The sequence below is a fragment of the Notamacropus eugenii genome, chromosome 2 (genome assembly GCF_028372415.1).
Source record: "Notamacropus eugenii isolate mMacEug1 chromosome 2, mMacEug1.pri_v2, whole genome shotgun sequence".
Classification (NCBI taxonomy): domain Eukaryota; kingdom Metazoa; phylum Chordata; class Mammalia; order Diprotodontia; family Macropodidae; genus Notamacropus; species Notamacropus eugenii.
The window spans coordinates 25,304,510-25,323,937 of NC_092873.1; the positions used below are offsets into that span (position 1 = coordinate 25,304,510).

General features: G+C 53.8%; 1 protein-coding gene across 2 annotated transcripts in view; it reads right to left on the bottom strand.

The window, feature by feature from the left end:
* The window catches only part of KCNQ1 (potassium voltage-gated channel subfamily Q member 1), a 319,334-nt gene that overhangs the window by 221,240 nt on the left and 78,666 nt on the right, over positions 1-19,428 (bottom strand). For both annotated transcript variants that reach the window (XM_072639473.1, XM_072639474.1), the window contains 3 exons: positions 2,874-3,000; positions 1,341-1,419; positions 68-164 (listed from right to left, as the gene is read on the bottom strand). In XM_072639473.1, coding sequence (XP_072495574.1) covers positions 68-164; positions 1,341-1,419; positions 2,874-3,000 — 303 coding nt within the window. The remainder of the gene's footprint in view (positions 1-67; positions 165-1,340; positions 1,420-2,873; positions 3,001-19,428) is intronic.

The following is a 19,428-nucleotide window of genomic DNA, read 5'->3' on the forward strand; positions in this document are numbered from 1 at the left end:
TCGGATCCTACAAAGCAGATGCTGGGATCAAAGGATAGGCTTAGGCTAGATGCCCTCCCTAGCTCACCTGTCGATGGATGAAGACCACAGAGCCCAGGAGTCGCCATGTTCCTCCCTGGCGGTCTACATGCAGCATCCGTAGAATCTGCAGGAAGCGAATTCCTCTGGGGACAGAATGGAAGAGCTCCTGAAACAAAAGCCCAAGGCCCTGGGCCCTTTGCCCCTTGGCTGGCTCTGGGCTGGCCACAGGAATTTCAAGGGCTAGGTCTATCTTCCTGCCAGGGATGGTGAGGACCCAGGAAGGTCTGTTGGGAGGGGAGGAAGACAGCATAGGGTGGCCACTTAGGGGTGGCATCTGCTCTCCTGGCCCAGATTCAAGGGAGGGCATTCTCCTCTCAGGAAGATCTTTCCACAGCAAGACCTGAGCCTCAAGTAGGATCTGGGGCTGGTCTCAGGCAGGGGGGATGCCTTCTTTTACAAGATTCCAACAGGATGCCCAGATTGGGTGTCACCATGTTGGCCCCAGCCACATTTCATGGCCAGAGGCATCTCCCTTCCACAAGTCCGTTTGGGTTTGGCCTGCCAGCCTAAACCACCAGCTCCTTGTTGGAAACAAACCTACCAAATGGTTACCAAAAAGCCAAGCCCTTAGGGAGAAGACAAAACAGAAGCTGAATGTGCTTCTGGAGAGACAGAGGGCAAGGGGCCCACACTGCACTGGCAGTTTGGCGGTAGGGGATGCAAGGGGACTGCTTGGCCTAGCTTAGCCCACTATGAGCTACCTCAGACCTCCTGGGATGGAATACAGACTCCACTGTTGGGCTTGTAAGGCTCTTCCCAGACCGACCTGAGCCCCTGTTTCAAGATCCTGACCACTGTCCTACTCACAGATCCATACACGATAGACCATCTCCCATCACCAGGCCTTTGTATTGACTCCCCCAAGACTCAGTTTCTCCATAAAGCCTTTCCTGGTGTCACTGCCCCCCTCCCCAAACTATCTGGCATTCATTCATTTGTATGCAGATTGTCTGTCCCATTTGAATTAAGAAGATAGAGAGCCTGGCATACATAAATGTCTGAGGATTGGTGGATCGGTCAGACAGTCCTGGGTGATTCCCTTCCTTCTCTGCTCCTCTATAAAACCAAGGAGTGGGGGGGGTTGATCTCTCAGCCCCCTTTAAATTCCTCTCTCTAACATCTGGCTACCAAGGGGAGGCCCCTCCAGTCAGCGGGCAGAGGGGTCAGGCAGGAGGAGACCTCAGCTGAGTAAGGGACAAGGCACGGTCCTGGGAGGCCTTTCCTTTGGTCTCCACAGCTGGTAAGGGGTGATTGATTACCTGATGGCTGACGTTGCGAAGACCTGTCCCTTGGAGCCCACGCAGAGTACAATCATGGAGGCCACAACCACAATGAGATCTGGATGAGGAGACACAGGAAGGCCAAAAGCTTGACCTTGTCACAGGCAAGGTGCCACTGACCCACCAAGGACAGTACTACCTGCCCACAATGCCCTGGCCCACATGACCTCCTCCCAGACTCTCTCTTTGAAGAGGTCCTGGGAGGGGAGGGGTTGGGGGTAGGGGAGGGCTCAGTGGACAAACATGTCCTGTGCTCAAGGGGCAAAATCAAAGCAAGGGCCCTTTGGCACTGGGGGACAGAGCCCAGGCTTGGACTTACAAGGCCCATGGCACAGTTCTAACTCTCCTGCTTAGGGGACTTTGACTCAATCCCCACCCCCAGCCTCCATAGGCCTCAGTTTCCTTTACTTTAAAGTGAAGAGGTCAGACCTGAAGATGCCTTACGCCCAGGTTGTGGTCCCTGATTGTGGTTTGCTCTGCTATTCCATGCCCAGCATGAGGGTGGTCTGGCTGGGGCACAATGGTTGCCGTACCTGTGAGATGTGAACTCAGCCCTACTCAGCCAGTCAAAAGCACGGGAAACAAGGTGCTCTGAGTTGAAATCTCAACTCTGCGACTTTCTACATTTGGAACCCAGAGTTAGGCTTTTCTCCTATCTGGGACTATTTTCCACTTGTCCAAGGAGAGGAATTAGCCTTCAGGGCTGCCAAGGTCCCTTCAGATGGGGAACCCACCTGCCTGCCTTGCCCACTGGTGAAGTGGGTCGCCAGCCTACCAAGTCCTGCTTCTTAGAACGGTCTTAGCTCTCCACACTCACAAAACCAGGTTTTCATTGGACAATGACCCCCAAGTTATTTTAATTTGTTCCTTGGAAATGCTGCAGCCCTGCATACCCCTCCTTTCAGGCACACCCCTGAAAACCACTGTAACTGTAGCATACTGAGAGCAACTGTAAATAGCTCCCACTCAAACAAACCCCAAGCAGCCTCTCCTCCTCTGACCCGAGCTGGAGGGCTCTCAAGGGCTCTGGGTCTGACCGACAGGCCAACTTGTGAGGCTGAGGGGGCATGGACAGAGAGGATGGAGGCCCAGCCTGCTGAAAAGGCTGGGCCCCTGGGCACTCAGTCTGAAGATCTGAAGGCTACTGTCCTTCGTGTTCCCATCTACAAAGTGAGGAAGGAGTGGGACTGAAGGGACTTTGTCAGTCTCTTTTATCTCTACAAGTTGCTTTCCTTGGGTTGGGACTCCTAAGAAAATAGAAAGTGAAGTGTGTTGGGATCTGCCTCGTGCTCACTGGGTGACCACAGGGAAGTCTTTTCCTCTATCTGGGCCTCAGCTTCCCTCCTGTTCAAGGCCAAGATTGGACTGTGCAGTCTCTGGGATTCCTTTCTGCTTTGACATTCTAGTTCAGCTTTGCCTTTTTGAAGTCAAGAATGTCCATGTCGAGGGGTATCTGGGGGGGGGGCTCCCAATCTGAGGGGTGCCCAGCCCTGACACCAGGCTCCAACTCACCAATGATGGAAATGGGTTTCCTTGCAAAGCGTAGCCTTCCCCAGATCCCCACGTACTTGCTGCGGCATCCCGCTGACCACAGGCGAACCACATACTCCGTCCCAAAAAATACCACGAGTACAATTTCCTGTAAAAAGGAGAGAGGAAATGCCAGGATTGCTCAGCTTCATTTGTAGGTCAGGGGCCTCTCGGGGCATGCTGGTGGGGCGACTCCGACCCAGCCCACCTGGGGCTCTGCCCGTGGACCGGCAGGGCTGATGGACAGGGAGTCCCCTGTTATTAAAGGCCTACTATGTGCCAGACTCAATGAGTCAAACAATGCCTGAGTGCTGCTGGTAGAAATACAAAGGTTGTCCCTGCCATCAGAGAACATCCACTCTGATGAGGGAGAGGAGAACAGCTAGAGAAATGGAAGCAAAGGTGGGAGGTGTGGAACAAAGAACTGGCCTATGCCTCCCAGGGGTAGCAGGGTGGGGAGGACACCCAGAGAGAGAGCCCATGCTCCCACAGAAGGGGCAAAGCTAGCACGGACCTTTAATTCCCAAACAAGAACACCAGCTTAGGGAAAAGCTTCCTGATGCACCTCCCACCCTGAAAAATGCCCAATGGCTTCCTCAGCCTGGCCTGCTAAACTCCCATGTTTTAGGACTTTCTAAGCTCTCCAGGCCCAGAGCTGGCTCAAGACACAGCCCACTGGGAGCCCCTCAAGGCTCTGAGCACTGCTAGGGCTGGGAGTGGGGCAGCAGCAGGCAGCCTAGGGACTATCAAAAGGCCTGTTTGCTGTGCTGGTATTAAGAGAGGAGAAGGGGGAAGGGGCTGCTTCTCCTCCCCTGACTTTCATCAGCGTTGTGCTTCCTAGAGGGTCAGACTCCATGCTCCACTGGCAAGTGTACAAATGGAGTCTCTGCAAAGACAGGGGACCCAGGACTCCTTGGTGGAGGCTGTCACTAGGCTCTCTGGTAGCCAGGCGGGAGGGACAGCTCCCAGGATGCCCATTTTTCACTGCCAGTGTCTGAATAAAGGCTCATTGACCTGAAGGAGGCCCACTGTGGCATGGAATGTTTGGGTAAAGGCTCCTGGGCTGTCTGTCCTTCCTGGGCTCACACAGAGATGTCCAGTCTCTGTTAGCAGCCGAGCCAGCGTCCTCCCCTGCCCATGGTCAGAGGCAGACAGAAATCGTGTATAATGTGTGTGCTCGGGTGTGTCTGCCCTAATGAATCTTGTTCAAGACAAGATCCCAACAAGTACCCCAGTCAGGGCTGGGAAGATGGATTGATTTTGGTCACTGCAATTCTGTGGGTTCCCTCACAAGAGCAGAGACTCCATGGGGGTCCAGAAAGCTCCTTTGGTTAGCTGTTCTAGGCAATATCGACATCTTCTTCCTGTACAATTCACAGCAGCTTGCATTTTACAGATGGGGAGACCAAGGCTGAGGCATATTAAGTGACTTCCACAGAACCACCCAGTCAGTGTCTGAGTCCAGCATTTGTTGGCTGTGCCCCCGAGTGTGGACACTGGACTCCAGGCCACCTTCCCAGTCTCATTGCACATTCCACTGACTTTCTATGTGGCCTTCCAGCCAAACTAGCCTGTATGCTAAGTATGATACCCAGGCCTTTGCAGATGCAGTGCTCCATGCCTAGCATGCAGTCCCTCTTCACCTGTACTTCTAATTCTTAGCTTTCTTAAAGACCCAGAGTGGTCCCATCATCATCCCCAGGAATGCTTTCTACTTCTCCCTGGTGGGAAAGAGCCTGCCGTCCTCAAGTAATCTCTTTCCTGCTGTTCCCCCATAAGTCAGCTCCCTGAGGGCAGGGATGGTTTCTTCCTTCCTTCCTTCCTTCCTTCCTTCCTTCCTTCCTTCCTTCCTTCCTTCCTTCCTTCCTTCCTTCCTTCCTTCCTTCCTTCCTTCCTTCCTTTGTATCTCAGTGCCCCACCTAGAGCCTGGCATATATCAGGCTTTTAATGGCACCTTTAATGCCCACCCTGGCTCAGAGAGAGATTCAGGATGGAGAAGGGGAAGTGGGAGAAGGCTGCTCGGCCGTGGACTCCTGGACCGGCCATCCTGCATCTCTCTGGTCACATCCTTCCTTCCTGCGCCCTGGGCCCAGCATCTCAGGGTGGCCCTGCAGGGACACCAGGCGTCACTATCCCTGCTCCTCTATGTTCCTAATTAGGATGGAGTCACCATTGCACAATTCAGCCTGGGTTGTTCATGGAGAGCTTTCACAAGTACATAACATTTGGAAAATCTGAGTTTTCCTTTTGTCTGTGGGTTTTAACCTTGAGGAATCTGAGGGTTTTTGTTTAGTTGGTTCTGATTTTTTTTACAGCCAGCCTCGCTTTCTAGTGTCCTTCCCTCAGGGCCAGGCTGGGGAAGCCGCGGCTCACCACGGACCTTGAGGACAGGCCTCTCTCTCTCTCAGGACACCGGCTCCACATTTTCATGGACAGGCCTCGGGGGCCCCAGGGTGGCTATTTCTGGACCGCGCCCACCAGCTCAGCCACACAGCTCCAAACACCCACTCAGTCGGGGCTCTGGAATCACTGGTCCTCCCAGTGGCCTGATCCATCTAGACCAACGAGCCCCTCTCCCCACCCCCAGTCATTAACCAAGAGCACACTCTCCCAGAGCCTTGGCACTTGACCAGAGAGCGGCCGATTCCAGTGGTAAGCCCTTTCTGAACGTCCAGACCTCGTTAACCCGACTCTACAAAGCTGCCTATTTTCAGCCGGACTCGGGTTTCCATGGGCCTGGTCTCCAACACAAATAAAGGTACAAGAGAGACCGCTGTTTGGGAGAGCAGACACTGTGGGGTGGGCACAGCTCCTTCCGAGCACGCCCCATCACCTCAGCCCTCCGCCTCGCCCCTCCAGGTGCAGGACAAGCACCTCATTCATCTCAGGCTTCCCCCACTCACTCCCCCACCCCTCCCTACTGAAAAAGAAAAAAAAGAAAAACCAGGTCCCGGTGGGACAAGTAGATTTAGGATTTGGGGTTTCAGGGGGCTTTGAGAAGGGAATCACTCCACCAGGGAAATTAGGGGTAGAGGAAACAGTCCTAGGCTAAGATTCAGGGCACCAGGGCCCTTGAAATGACCTCATCTTTGACTCTGCACTTCAGGGTCCAGCAGGGTGGCTAGGAGCTTAAAAAATGCTGTTTAACACAATTCATTTGATTCTATCCATTGTATTTGGTGGAAGAGTAGCAGTAGACATTAGGAGAGATGGAGAAGAGGGAGTATAAAGAGGGGTGCTGGGCAGAGAAGCAGTGAGGAAGGTGCAGTGGGAGGCTGGAAGACAGCCTATGACTCCATCAGCTTCTATTGATCAACCATGGACCCAGTGGGGATGACAATGAATTCCATTTAGGGCATGTTCAGTTTGACATGTTGGTTGGCCATCTAGATAGAATGCCCAATGGTCAGAGGGCAACAGAAGACTAGAGGGGCAGGCTAGATAGAGAGATCTGGGAGTCATTGGCAAAGAGATCGTCTCTGGAACCAGGCGTGTCCTTTAGAGCCTTGGGCCCCTCTGTAAAGTCCTGCCCAGGCTGAAGGGAAGGGCCAGGACCCCTCACAGGCTGCCCATACCCCAGCAGTGACAAACCCTCCAGCCCCAGCCATTCATTGTGAACACAAGAAACACTCTTTCAGCCTGCCTCGAAATCCCAAGGTCCCCAGTGCATGCCCAGACATAAAAGGGGGACGAGCTGAGCTGGCCATACTAAGAAAGTGTCCAGGGGCACAGGCCAGGCTTTCCTCCCTAAAACAGTAATCTTCCATTTGAGAAGCTGCTAGGGCCAGTCTGTTCTGTCCAAGGTGACTAGCTGAATCAGCTCATCTCCATGGAGAGAAAGCATCACCCAGCAGATGTTCATGGCCAGCCATTCCCCAGGCCTGACCTGATGGTCAGACTCATGCTGCCTCCCTGGTCTCCATGGGGATGCCATTCCCAGATGCCATGCAGCCAGGCTTACACCAGATAACAGTTACTGTCTAGTCTCCAAGGCTACCAGGCAAGATTGGAGCCAAAGGGAGAGATCCAAGGATGGTTCTCAGCTTCACCCTTACACATGTGACACAGTTACCACAGAGAGAGGCTCCCAGAGCCCCACCCTCATTTTACAGATGGAAAAACTGAGGCCCAGAGAGGGGAAGTCCACCTCCCAAGCCAGCAACAGAGCAAGAATCAGGACACTGCCAACACTCTCCTCACTATGACCTTCTGGGAGGCTCACTCTCTGGTCTGCCTGCAGATAGTTCCAGTATGCCCTTAGGACCAGAGATCCCTTGGGGAGGAATGAGGAGAGTGGCAGGGGGGGGGGGAACAATCTCCAATGCCAAACCAACAAAGGTCTGGACACTCTGCTGCTTCTTACTACAGGTTCTGCCTGCCACATGGGACCCTGAACCTAACTTTCCAGTCAAAGAGCTTTTGGGGGCCTAGGAGCAGATGTCAAGGTGCTGAGATCTCACCACAGACTCACTAACAAAGCCTCTCTGTAGCAAAGGGCCCTCCTGCAGGCTTAGGGAAGCCCTTGGAGTTCCCCCATGTTCCTCACCCCATACAAGGCTTGAATCCCCCTCCAACCGGGCAGCCTGCCACCCTCCATGGAGGGCACCATCCAGGGGCACTGGATATTCCTGCCCTCCCCATTTGCCTCAAGACAGAGCCCTGTTCAACCACCTAAATACAGCCTCCCTGAGCTAATGAGCAATTGAAGGAAATCCTAACTCATGGCCCAGATGAGCAGGCCACCCTACTGCCTGCTGGGATAGTCAGGAGAAGATGCCAGAGGCAGGAAGTCTCTGGGTAAGGTGACCCTCGGTGTGGTTCCCAGCTCTATGTCTTAAGAGGCCTAGAGGGCTTTTGTGATGAGCCTGGCCCACATGTGACTTCAGTGCCCTCTCCCACTTTTGTCCTCCATGTCCCAGTCTTCTGGGGTGCCAGGGGTTCAGGCACTTCACCCCATCCTGGCAGTCACAAAAAAGCTATAAAACCTTCAAAAGTTAGGATCACCCAACAGCAATTTCCTAGCTCCCCGGGAGCTTACAAGGAATGATCCAATAGAGGCTTATCCTCCCCTCCCTCCTCATCTCATTACTGAGCACCTCCTCTGTGCCCTCAACAAGGAGAGAGAAAGGGCTTGTGGGCAGAGGGTGTCGCCTGCCACCAGGTTCTTAAAGCCTAGGAAACTGAATCAGGGGTCTGAGAACTTGTGATACTCTTCTGGTCTGTGATCTCATTGACTGAGGAGCTCTCTTTACTGTTACAGATAGTCGCCCTCTGAGTCTGCCCATCCTCCCCTAAATTCATCCCAGAAGTGGTAGCCCTGGTCCCCAGCTTGGGTCCTGCCCTCATCCCCACTATGTCCCCACCCATCACAAAGTCCTCAGGGAGCCCTGGACTCCCACTTCTTCTCTCACTCATGTTCTATTTACAGCCACCCCAGACAAGCATCCCCACTACATTTTTCAGTGCTGTATGCCTTACAACCTGCACAGGAAACTGGGGTCAGTAGAGAAGCTGTGACTTTTCCTGATACCTGCTCACTTCCTGTTGCCCAGAATGCAAGTCGAGAAGGAATTCTCTGTGTCTAGAGAGGTGTTCCAACTGTTCCTGCCTGTGACTAACCTTGTCCAGTTGCTTCAAGCCCCAAGGGCATTCTCCAGGACAGAACCTCCTGGAAGGGAGCTCTCCCCACTCCTGACCATCCACACAGGGAAGGTCAAGTGGATTCTTCCAAGTGGAAGAATCATCATTGCACAGAAAATAGTGCATACTTGGATGGAAACCTGTAGACAGCCTGTCACTAGATCTTGGGGTGTAGCACAGATGGATTCTATGGTTTGGGGTGTTTACAAAGCCTTTCCTCCAATGGTGGTGAATGGGGAGTTCACAGATGGTATTTTCATCTTAGAGATGAACAAACCAGGACTCTAGACAGGGAAGTCGCTCATCCATCGCTCATCTACCATCACCCAGTCATAGATCAATAGACCAAGACTCAAGCTTTCCCATCCAATGCCTGTTCCACTTGACTGTCTTGCCTCATCATGGTCACCCAAGGCAGTTTGGGCTCTGGTCAGCTGTCCTGTTTCTGACCTTTAACTCAAGGCAGAACTCAGATTGGCCCCTAACCTCTGTGGAGAGCCAAGTTCCCTGCAAGAAGGTAAGGTACCCATGTGTGAGAGTGACAGGATCTAGAAGTTTCCCCAAAACAACTAAGAGGAGAAAAGAGAGCCTGGCAAGGATGGGGTGTGCCAAGACTGAGGGGAGCCCCTCCAAAAGACTATCATGGACTCCTCTGACCCAGCTAGGGTCATTCCTTTTGACTGGAGGAGAAAGCTGGCCTCTGTCTTGGACCTTTCTTCCCTTGCCCATGTCTGCCCAAGGCCCTCTCTAAGTGAAAAGCAGGCTGCTTTCTACATGTCTGGATGCCTGGCTCTTTGTGACCCCAAGAGCATGGAGACACCACCACAGAGGGCGCCCACAGTGGTCCCTTTCTACCACCAGCCCCGGATGCCACCCTTCTTCAGCCTCCCTTGGCATTAGGGACAGAATCTGGGCTCAGCTCACATATCACAAGGGCAAGGGCCCATGGGGTTGTGGGTCTCAGTTTCCTTCTCTGCAGAATGCTGTTGTTGCCCTCAGTGATCCCAGCTCCGGGCCCCCTAGTTGAGCCCCCTCTCCTTGAGTCAAATTGGCTGCCAGTGAAATGAGCTATGGAAAAGGGGGGTGTCTGTCTGCCCGATGCACGCAAATAGCAGCTAACCAGTCATCTCTGCACACAAATGTTTGCAGGCCCGACCGCAAAGCGCTTCCTGAGGCAGCCGCCCAGCCCGCCCGACCCACAGGGTCCGCGGCTCCGGCTGCGTCCAAGCAGAAGGCGTCTTTCATACATCAAAGACTCTGTGGTTAAATTACCTGGATGGACAAGAGGAAAAAAGACCCTCTGGCATCCAGGACGGGCTTCGGGAACAGCCAGACCCCCCCACCCCCCTTCCGCCCCAGCCCAGACACACACAGATTGAAATAACATGACAAAGTGAACACTTCACAGGAGCTCAGGGGGCCGCCTGGCCCTGAGGCCGGGGGTGGAACTTTCCAGCATTCCTCTCTACCCCAGCGCCCCCCCCACCCCAGCACACGTGCATATGTGCACACACACACAGCCCACCCCTCCTCCCCAGCCCCTGCCCACTCCTTTCCATCCCTGGACCCTTCCTGAACAGTGAGGGGGTTACCATCCACACCCTGCCCACCCCCGACCCTTTCTGAATGGTGAGAAGGGGTCATCATCCACACCCTGCCCACCCCGACCCCTCCTGAATGGTGAGATCCAACCTCTGCCTACCCTATGGAAGGGGTTGTGGATTAGTCTCAGTTTCAGAGTCATTGAAAGACCTTCTCCCTTAAATTCTGTCCAGAGGGAAAATTCCACATGAGTAGCGGGTGATAGTAGCTCAAGGCTCCCAGAAAACTCAGCCATAGGTTCTAGACATCAAAAATGAATGCACTTAGAGGTCCTTGACCCTAGGAAATGGAAAAACTAAGGCCCAGAGGCAGCGACAACCTTGCCCGGTGTGATTCAGCTCCTAAGGAGAAAGATGGGGATTCGCATACAAGCTCTCAGATTCCAAACCCAAGACCCATTCCATTCCCTGGGTTGCCATTCCTAAGATATCTCTCCACGGCCACAGTCTACTCTAGTCATCCAAGAGGTCAAGGAAGGATTCGACCTGATTCCTGTTCCCCAACGGAAAAACCACCTGAAGCCCAACGGGCTGGGGCAGGCAGGCTCTCCGCCTCAGCCCAGCTCTGCCTGGGTCCGGCGGGCACTTCCTCCTTTGTTCAGAAAAGCAGGATGATAATCCAGGTCCTGCTTCAGGCAGAGGCTCCAGCTGGATAATGTGGGATGGGAATTTGTCACCTCAGACACTGAAGAGCCTGAGCAGGCAGGACACCCACAGCTTTCTGGCTCTTTGACACCTATTCTTTTATGAGGAGGATGACCCAGGCATAGGCTAGAAGCTGGGTGTAGAGGAGAGAGGAGAGATGCCTGGAGGACAGAGAAGGAGAGAGAGAGACAGAGAGAGACAGAGAGACAGAGAGACAGAGAGAGACAGAGACAGAGAGACAGAGAGACAGAGGAAGGAGAGGGACAGAGACAGACAGGGAAGTAAGTGGAGGAGGAAAAGTCTCCTTCAGATCATTGGGGTCCAGGGGTGAGGATGCAAGTCTGAGCCCAAGCTGTATGGAGTAAGGCAGAGCCAGTGGGGGAGGTTCCTTCCTGCCCAGGCTTGGGGCTCCTGTTACTCAAAGTTACCTTCATTTCTAAAGAGATAGGGTGCAGGGAGGCCAGGTGTGACCCATTTTAAAGGCAGAGTGTAGAGAAGAAAGTGTGCTCAGTGACTTTGGGGTCAGTAGAGCTGGGTTCAAGTCCTGTCCCAGTCACAGACCTTGGGCAAGTGATATAACCTCTCCATGTGTAAAATGTGGCTGATGAGGTCCATTCTACCTCTAAATCCGCATCTGAGAAGATAGTCCAATTAGACTCTATAGAACTCTACTTTCTGCTGGGCTTCAGAGCACTGGATAATGAAAGACCAAAAGGAAACATACCCTGTCCTTGAGAAGCTTATATTCTGGGGGAAGGAGCCTTGCTACCTAGAGCCATCCAAGAGTGGATGAGAGAGTGAGCTCCCTGTCACTCCAAGGCTTCCTGCAGAGTCTGGATGACCATGACATTATAAGCTGCAGACTGGGAAATGACACTGAGGCTCTGCCGGTCCACTCCCCTCACTCCATGGCTGGGGAAATAGCCTTAGGCAGAAGAAATGACCAACTCCTCTATAGTCTGAGGGAGTTGAATGGGATGACTTCAAAGGTCTGTCCCACCTCCCAATCCTATGATATCCTTGCTTCAGACACTCGATAGAGTCAGAAGCAGACTGACGGTGGGTTCAAATTCCACCACTGGTGCTCACTAGCTGGGTGACCCTAGGCAGTTTGCTTCCTCCTCTCTGAAATGGTGATCTATGGCTAATAAGAGCTGGCTGGATGGTGAGGGATGTGACAGAGGTGCAGCCTTTGCAAACCTTAAGCACCACAGACTCGTCTTCGGTCATCAGTTTTGAGTTGTAATGATCTTTGCACAAAGATGAGCACGTGGCCTCTAAGGTTGGGTGCCAGGGCATGCAGCCTTGGAGGAAAGAGGGGGATTCTTACACTCATGATAAAAAGGAGAATGAGATCCAGTGAAATGAGGGAGAAAAGGAAGAGGGCAGACCAGAGGAAGGGTGGGGCCAGGCCAGAAGATGATTGATTCCCTCTCCCTCCATCCTTCTTCACCCTAGCTCTCCAGTTCTCCCCATGGCTTCAGGAAAACCAAGGGTGGAGGAGAAAGGGGCTCCCCAAGCATGTCCCCTAAACAATGGGTGGAGAGGAGAACCAAGGCTTTCAGGGAAGCCAGAAGCCCTGGGCTGCTAGGAAGGCCTTCTGAGTCCTGAAACACCAGAGAAGCTGGCTGGAGGTTCCAGAGGTCTGAGTTCAATGCCGATGGGCCCAGGCTCGGAGACAGAGAGATTAAGTCATTTTGGAGCTAAGCTCCCCCACCCCCATCATCCTGATCTCAGAGGAGGGAGGAGGACCTGGTTCAAGGAGAAGCTTGACAAGCTGCAGCCCCTATCCACCCTCAGCTCTGAGACGTTAATCCTGCCGGCACCAAGCCCCCACGATATTGTGTGAGATAAAGCAGCATCTGTCTGGGCCCCAGCTTCCCTGGACCAAACAAATGCCAAACTATTGATTTCTCCCATGCTCAGAAAGTGGAAACTGATTAGGGCAAACAAGGCGCCTTTGTTCCTTGCAGGCAGACCAGCAACCAGGAGGTCTGACAATGTCCTGCCACTCTCCAGACGCCCCTGCCACTCGCCTTCCTGGCACACACTTGCCGCCATGGGAGATCCAGCCACTGAGACCCAGAATGGGGCTGAGCACCCAGCTTTGGCCAGTGGGTTCGTGGAGCTAAAATCTGAAATAACTCCGGGAAACTCCTTAGCAGAGAGAGGCAGGGATGGACTAGGGTTGCCCAGCATGGCTCCAGGGCAGGGCACCAAGACCCTGGTCAAGGAGCATCCAGTAAGCACTTACTATGTGTCCACCACTGTGGGACAAATGGGCCCCCAAAGAAAGGCCAACGCTTCCTGGGAGGAGGGGATTGAGCAAATGTTCCAGGGGAGCAGATGTTAGACCTGTGGAAGGACACACTTCCTAACCATGAGAAGGGCCAGTAAATGGGGCGGGAGTGGGGGCTGAGGGCCTGGGGTCTCCCTTCCTCCGGAGAACTCGGAGCAGAGAGGGGGATGCTCTTGGGGAGATCCCACCCGAGCACCAGATGGCCTTGAGGTCTCCAGGGTCCTTCCCTTCCAAGCCCCAGATTCGAGGAGGAGCTCAGCTTCCTAGAAAAACTCTCAACACCATTTGAGATTTATGTTCCCACTTTGTAAACCTCAAGGTGCTGGATAAATACGGCCATCAAGTTATTATTATTATAACTGGAGCTGGGCATTTATTCATGCCTGAGGAATGTGTGACATTTGGAAAGCGCCCAGGTGAGCCGAGAAAAACAAATAACCCTCAAAAGGTGGAAAATAACACCTTTCAATGGGAACTGGGGCGCCTTTCATTGAGGCCAGAGAAGAGAAAGCTATGGAGTAACCCAGAATAACTTGGGCTAGTTTGTGGGGGCTTCTGTGGGGGCTTCGAGAAGCTCCCAGCCCAGAGACCCAACTACTCAGAGGCTTTCTGCCTGGGGAGGGGAATGGGAAGGGAGAGAAGGCACATGCTGGGACCATCTCTGAAGAAGAAAGAGGGAAAGATAGAGAGAGAGAAAAAGAGGAGAAGGGGAAAAGAGAAAAGTAGAGAAGGGGAGAGAGAGAGAAAGAGGAAAAGAAGGGAGAAAAGGAAAAAAAGAGAAGGAAAGATGGAGATAGAGGGAAAGAGAGAGAGAAAGAGGGGATAGGTGGACAGGAAAAGGAGAAGGAGAGAAGAGGGAAAGAGGGAGAGAGAGAAAGAGGAGAAGAAAGAAGAGTGGTAAAGAGAGGGGGATAGATAAAGAGAAAAGAGGAGGACACAAAGAGAGGGAGTGAGAGGGGACAGATGGAGAGAGAAAAGAAAAGGGGAGAAGGGAAGGAGAAAGAGGGAAGCAGGGGGATTAAGAGAGAGGAGGTGAAGGGAAGACGGGAGAGGCAGATAGGGGAGAAGAGAAGAGAGGGAGAGAAAAAGTAAGGAAGAGAGAGGGAAAGGGGGAAAGGGAGAGGGAGAGAGGAAGGGAGGAGGAGAGGGAGAGGAAAGTCATGGTGAAAAAGACCCTTTCCCATAAGCAGACATGTGAGGGAATGCCCCAAAACCCCATCCTCATTTTTCAGGAGAAGACCCTCAGGCCCCAGCTTAGAGGGTCTCATGGTGAGGCATCAGGGCTCTGGAAGGAGGTTCACCCAGGTTGTAGTCCCCTCACTGTTCTGGGGAGGGTGGATTAGAAAGAGGGCTTACTGTCCCCACCAAATGGTTGGCAAAGCTGGGGAGAACCCCGGGGCCATCTTTGCAGGCCAGGCCTGCTGAGAATTTGCCCTCAACTGAGGTTTGACCAAATTCAGGGTTGGACAGTTGCTCAGAGTTCCTCGAAAAGGATTTATTTGCCAAAACCTTTGCAAAGGAGGTAAGGAGCTGCCTCCCTCAGGACTGAACAGAGGAACTTTTCCTTTCTGTATCTCCAAAGGAGAGTTCTGCACTAACCATTTTTCAGATTGCCAATAACGTTTAACCAAAGCTTTGAGGTTTGCAAAGTGTCTCACTGGATTCTCACAACCACCCTGTGCGGTAGGCACTCTTATTAGCCCATTTTATAGGCAGGAAAACCGAGGTCAGAAAAGACTGGATGACTTGTCAGAGCCGCATAACTAATCATGTCTGAAATCAGGTCTTCCTGATTCCCCCTAGGCTGCCTCAAACACAGTCATCATGGGATCATGGCTTCCTGGAGAAGGAGAAGATGGGGTGTCTTCAAGAAACACCTCCCCCCAGCCCATCAGGAAGGTTCCTTGTCCTCCTCCCCCCGTCCTAGCCTTTCTTTGGCTCATGCTAGGGGGGGCCCTGACTCCTCCCGGTACCTCTTTCCTTCAGGGGACTGGAGAAGGCAGAGGGCAGCAGGACAGGTCTCTTCCAGAGGCCAGAGACCTCTTATTGTCATTGATTACTCTCAATGAGGCCCAGGATCCTACAAATATTGTCCAGCTAGATGGGCCCCGTAGAGCCCAGGACAGTGTATACTGGCCACAGCATGCAGGACTGGACCTGTGTACTGCTGGGTTGAGGACAGAGGCCATGTCTCAGAAGCCCCCTACAAGTCAGGGGCACCTCGATGCCATGCCAGAAAGGAGTTCAGCTGCCAGCTTGGCCTCCCTGGGGGTCCTTGGATCCATTTCTGGTGCTGGTGGCCTAAGTCATGCAAAGCTTAGGGCCAGCAGAAGGCGCAACCACCTCTGGGGCCAGAGTGGCAGGCAGGGGCAGATGACAGCTGCCCACCCCTCTTTAGGGACTGATGAGTAGCAGCAGTGGGCTAGAACCTGTAGGAGAAGGGAATGGAGGAAGGCTCAGAAGCCCTGTGCCAGGTACAGGGGATGCTAGAGGAAGGATGGAGCCATGCCTGCCCTCAGTTTCCGCTCTGCAGTTGTCCCCTTCACCATCCAGGGGCAGAGGGAGCTCTGGGAAGGATCCCTGCGGACATGGCTGTGGACACATGGGCACTGGTGTGGACTGACCCTCCTGCCTGGTAAGGCAGGGAAGCCAGCTGGCTGCCCTACCCCTAGGCTAACAGAAAAGAATAAACCACAGGAGTATTAGCAGTCAGCACTTTCCACCTGCCCTGCTTCCTGTCTGGCCTGCCAGCCTCTGCCTACAAGGCTTTTGCTAAATATTCAATAGTTTTATAACTTGGTACCTGGGGACCTAAGGAACCTTTGGACTCGGCATTCAGCTTGACAGGGACACAAAGGGGATGAGGAAGGTGGGGAAGGTGGGACAAGTCCGAGAATCCAGTCCCTTGGTCCCTGCCTGGGCTCACCTCCTGGTACTCAGTGACTCTGGGGGAACAACACCCAGAGGCCTTCCAGGGAAGGCTTGTGTCCTTTCTTCTGAGAGGCAGGGAGAGGAAGCCAGCCCACTGGATAATCCAAAAGGGGAAGGGTGGAGAAGCAGCCTACCCCTCTTTGCCTGTATTATCTCCAGGTCATTAACCCATCCATCCACCCATCCACTCATCCATCCATCCATCCATCCATCCATCCATCCATCCATCCATCCATCCATCCTCCATGTGTCTGTCCTCTCGTCAGCATGGCTCCTGGCTCCTACAGCTCCTCTCTCTTGAGAGACCTCTGCTTTTATGTTGGCCGAGGGGTAACAGCTGGCTGGCCAGCCCCAGCTTGTGCTGGGAGTCCATCATCCACAATGGGCAGTCCAAGGACCGATGAAGCTCCAACAAACTCTTCCTATTCCTCCCCAATTAATTACCCCTGGGAAGACCTTGCAGAGGGGCAGCAGGCTGAACTCTCCTTTGTGCAGGCAGCTCCCTGCCCAGGCCCTTGGCACCCTGTCCACTCACCCACCAAAGCAATCTGGGTGGATCACCTGTCATTCTCCCATTAAGACAATGGAGCCCAGCTGACCCTGTTGAGACAGAAAGCCCTGGCATTCCCACTGCCTTCTCCAATTGCACCTGGCATCCAATTGGTGCTATATAAAAGAATGGCACCCCCACTAGTGCTGGGTCTGGAGTGGCTTCTTTCCTTTCTTTCTCATTCTTTCAGAGGAGCCATGGCTCATTGCATTGTGGGGAAGGAGGACAGGACACAGTCAAAAATGAAGAGGTGATAAATGGTTTCTTCAGGCTCTGCCCAGGCTCCCTGCCCCTTCTCCTGCCCTCAGGCCTGAAGCCCACTGGGTGAGGAGGGGGCTCTGCTGCCAAGAGTCTTGGCAGACACATAATCAGCCATCCCCTTTCTCCCTTTTGGAAGTCTTTGGTTCCCCTGGACTCATGCCAGAGCACATGGAAAGCACATATCAGACACAGGGAGCTGCCCACCTCAGATGCTCCCTTAGGTGTCAGCCCCAGTTCAGGGGACCCAGGAGCTCACTGCACTGTAACCGGGCCTGGGCCTTGGACTACAACATAGCAAGAGCAGAGCTGCCCCCTCCAGGCTAAGTGGGGAAGCTGGGAGCCATATCTCCTTGCTCCCTCCAGTCGGCCCTCAGAACTGGGGGGGTCCCTCACAGGAAGTGTGGCATCTTGAACACCCCCTCGGGCAAGGAGCTGGCCTGCCACAACCTTCAGCCCAGGCCAGGCCAGGCAGAATCAAAGTGGGAGCCGATGAATTACTGTCCAAGTGGCCACCAGAGAGCCACCTCACTGCCCTTGAGGACCCCTAAGCATCCCATGTCATGGGCAGACCCATTGAGACGAATATCCGCTCCCTGACTTCTTTCCTCCCGCCACCCTTTTGCTACACACATACTCCTGTACAGACCCTGCCTGAGGCAGTGCCAGGGCCTAGACACAGCCCCTAGCCCCAACCTTGCTGGGCCCTGACAGAAGGGTTTCTCACCCCTTTCAGTACAGAGACTCAATCCTGTGGAGCACATGGGATGACATTTCTCCCACTTTTCAGGCCAGGAAAGTCAAGGTCCCCCACCTCCAACCCAGGACTAAAAGTACATGCACTTTTGGTCCAGAGAAGCTTACCACAGGACTGACACAATCTGTGCCTGCCTCCCTCCCAGCTCTCGGGGCAGCAGCCTCTGTCCAGCAGAATGTTGGGGAGTGGGCTGGCTGGGGGCTATCTCCCTGGACGCACAAGCTTTATCAGGCTGCCGTGGGCCCACAGTGGCTCTGGTGGCTCTGGCTTGCTGGGGAGGGACAGGCCATATTGCAGAGGGGATTGGAGGCTGATCTTGCAGTCTCTGGTAGTGATGTCTCTGAACACCCCAAGTGAGGTCATGAAGAGTCAGACATGATTAGAGATGGGCCTCCCCTAGTAATGCTTCCCTCCCCCATGGGAAGGTGGCCAGTCAGAACTCGTCCGAGGCCAAAAGGAGACCCCTCACTCCTCAGAACTGGGACTCAGCCACAGAGGGTAGGGGATTCAGCCCCCAACAGCTTGGGGACAGGGCAGCACCAGGCAGATGGGGGCAGGGGATGAGGTTCCAGGCTTGGTATCAGGAGAGACTGGAGCTGAATTCCTGTTTTGGACACTTCCTAGCTGGGTGATCTCTCCAAGTCTCAGTTTCCTCACCTGTAAAATGAGCTAATGACAGCACCTCCACAAGAGATATTGTAAGGACCAGAGGAGGTGTTGGCTGTAAAGCCCTTGCCCATCCTACCCTGGGGCAGCAGGAGGCCAGCAGGGCAGTGGGCTCTGAGGTTTCCAAAAGGACATTTCCTGCCTAGTCATGGCCAGCACACCTGGAGGAGAAGAGGCTTGGGATCCCAGTGGGCCTCCCTCAGAGGCCCTGCTTCCTTCCTCTACTGGCCGGCAGAGGCTGAACTGCCCACTCCTCGTCTCATTACTGAAGCCCTGATGCCTCTTCCAGACCATCCCCAAGATGGGGCTTTCCTAAGCCCCACCCCAGCCAGGAAGAGCGGGGGATGGAGGGAGCCTCTCACCCATGGGATGAATGTGCCCAGGAAGGGCACGGGGAAGGGCCATTAGAGCTCAGAAGAGGGTGTGAGCCTTTGGGGGCTAAGTGATCCAAGGAGGCATCTTAGGGGAACTGCCACTAGAGCTAGGTCCCAAAAGATCCCCAGGATTTCAACAGAAAGAAAGAATTTTCCAGAGCAGGAGCTGCAGCCCTAACTGTGGAGCCCCAGAGCTCTGACCACTTTGTGCCTGAGAGCTACAGAGGACCGAGGACACCCATGAGGGAAAAGGGGGCCAGACCCCTGCTGAACTCCTGGTGGATGCCATGCCTCCCTCCCCCTCCCAGCAGACCCTGCCTGGAGTCCCACCTCGGGCAGAGGCAGAACCCCTGCCTCCCCCCACCCCCCATCCCAGGGAACACTTCAGAAAGGCAGGAAGTTCATGGTTGGGTTCATCCCTTCAGGAGGGAGGATGTGGCCAGCCTAGGGGATGCAAACTGCGGCCCCCACCATCAGACCTCAGGGAACCTTCACTGCCACAAGAGAGGAAGGCCCCTACCTGGCCAAGAAGCAATGCTGGTCAGGGTGTCAAAAGACTTTATTCCAAAGTGGCACTTTTGTAATGCCCAGAAGGAAAGGGAAGGAACCCAGAGAAGCAGGACAGTTTTCAAGGAACTTGGAGAATTTTTATATACGTTTCCCCCACACAAGTGGGATAACAAGAGACTCCCAGTTTCACAGACTCCTTTTGGTTTTCTGTTGTGTGGATGGAAATGCTCCTTTTTTGTGTGTTGGTGTGTGTGTGGTGTGTATATGTGTGTGCGGTGTGTGGTATGTATGTGTGTGGTGTCTGTG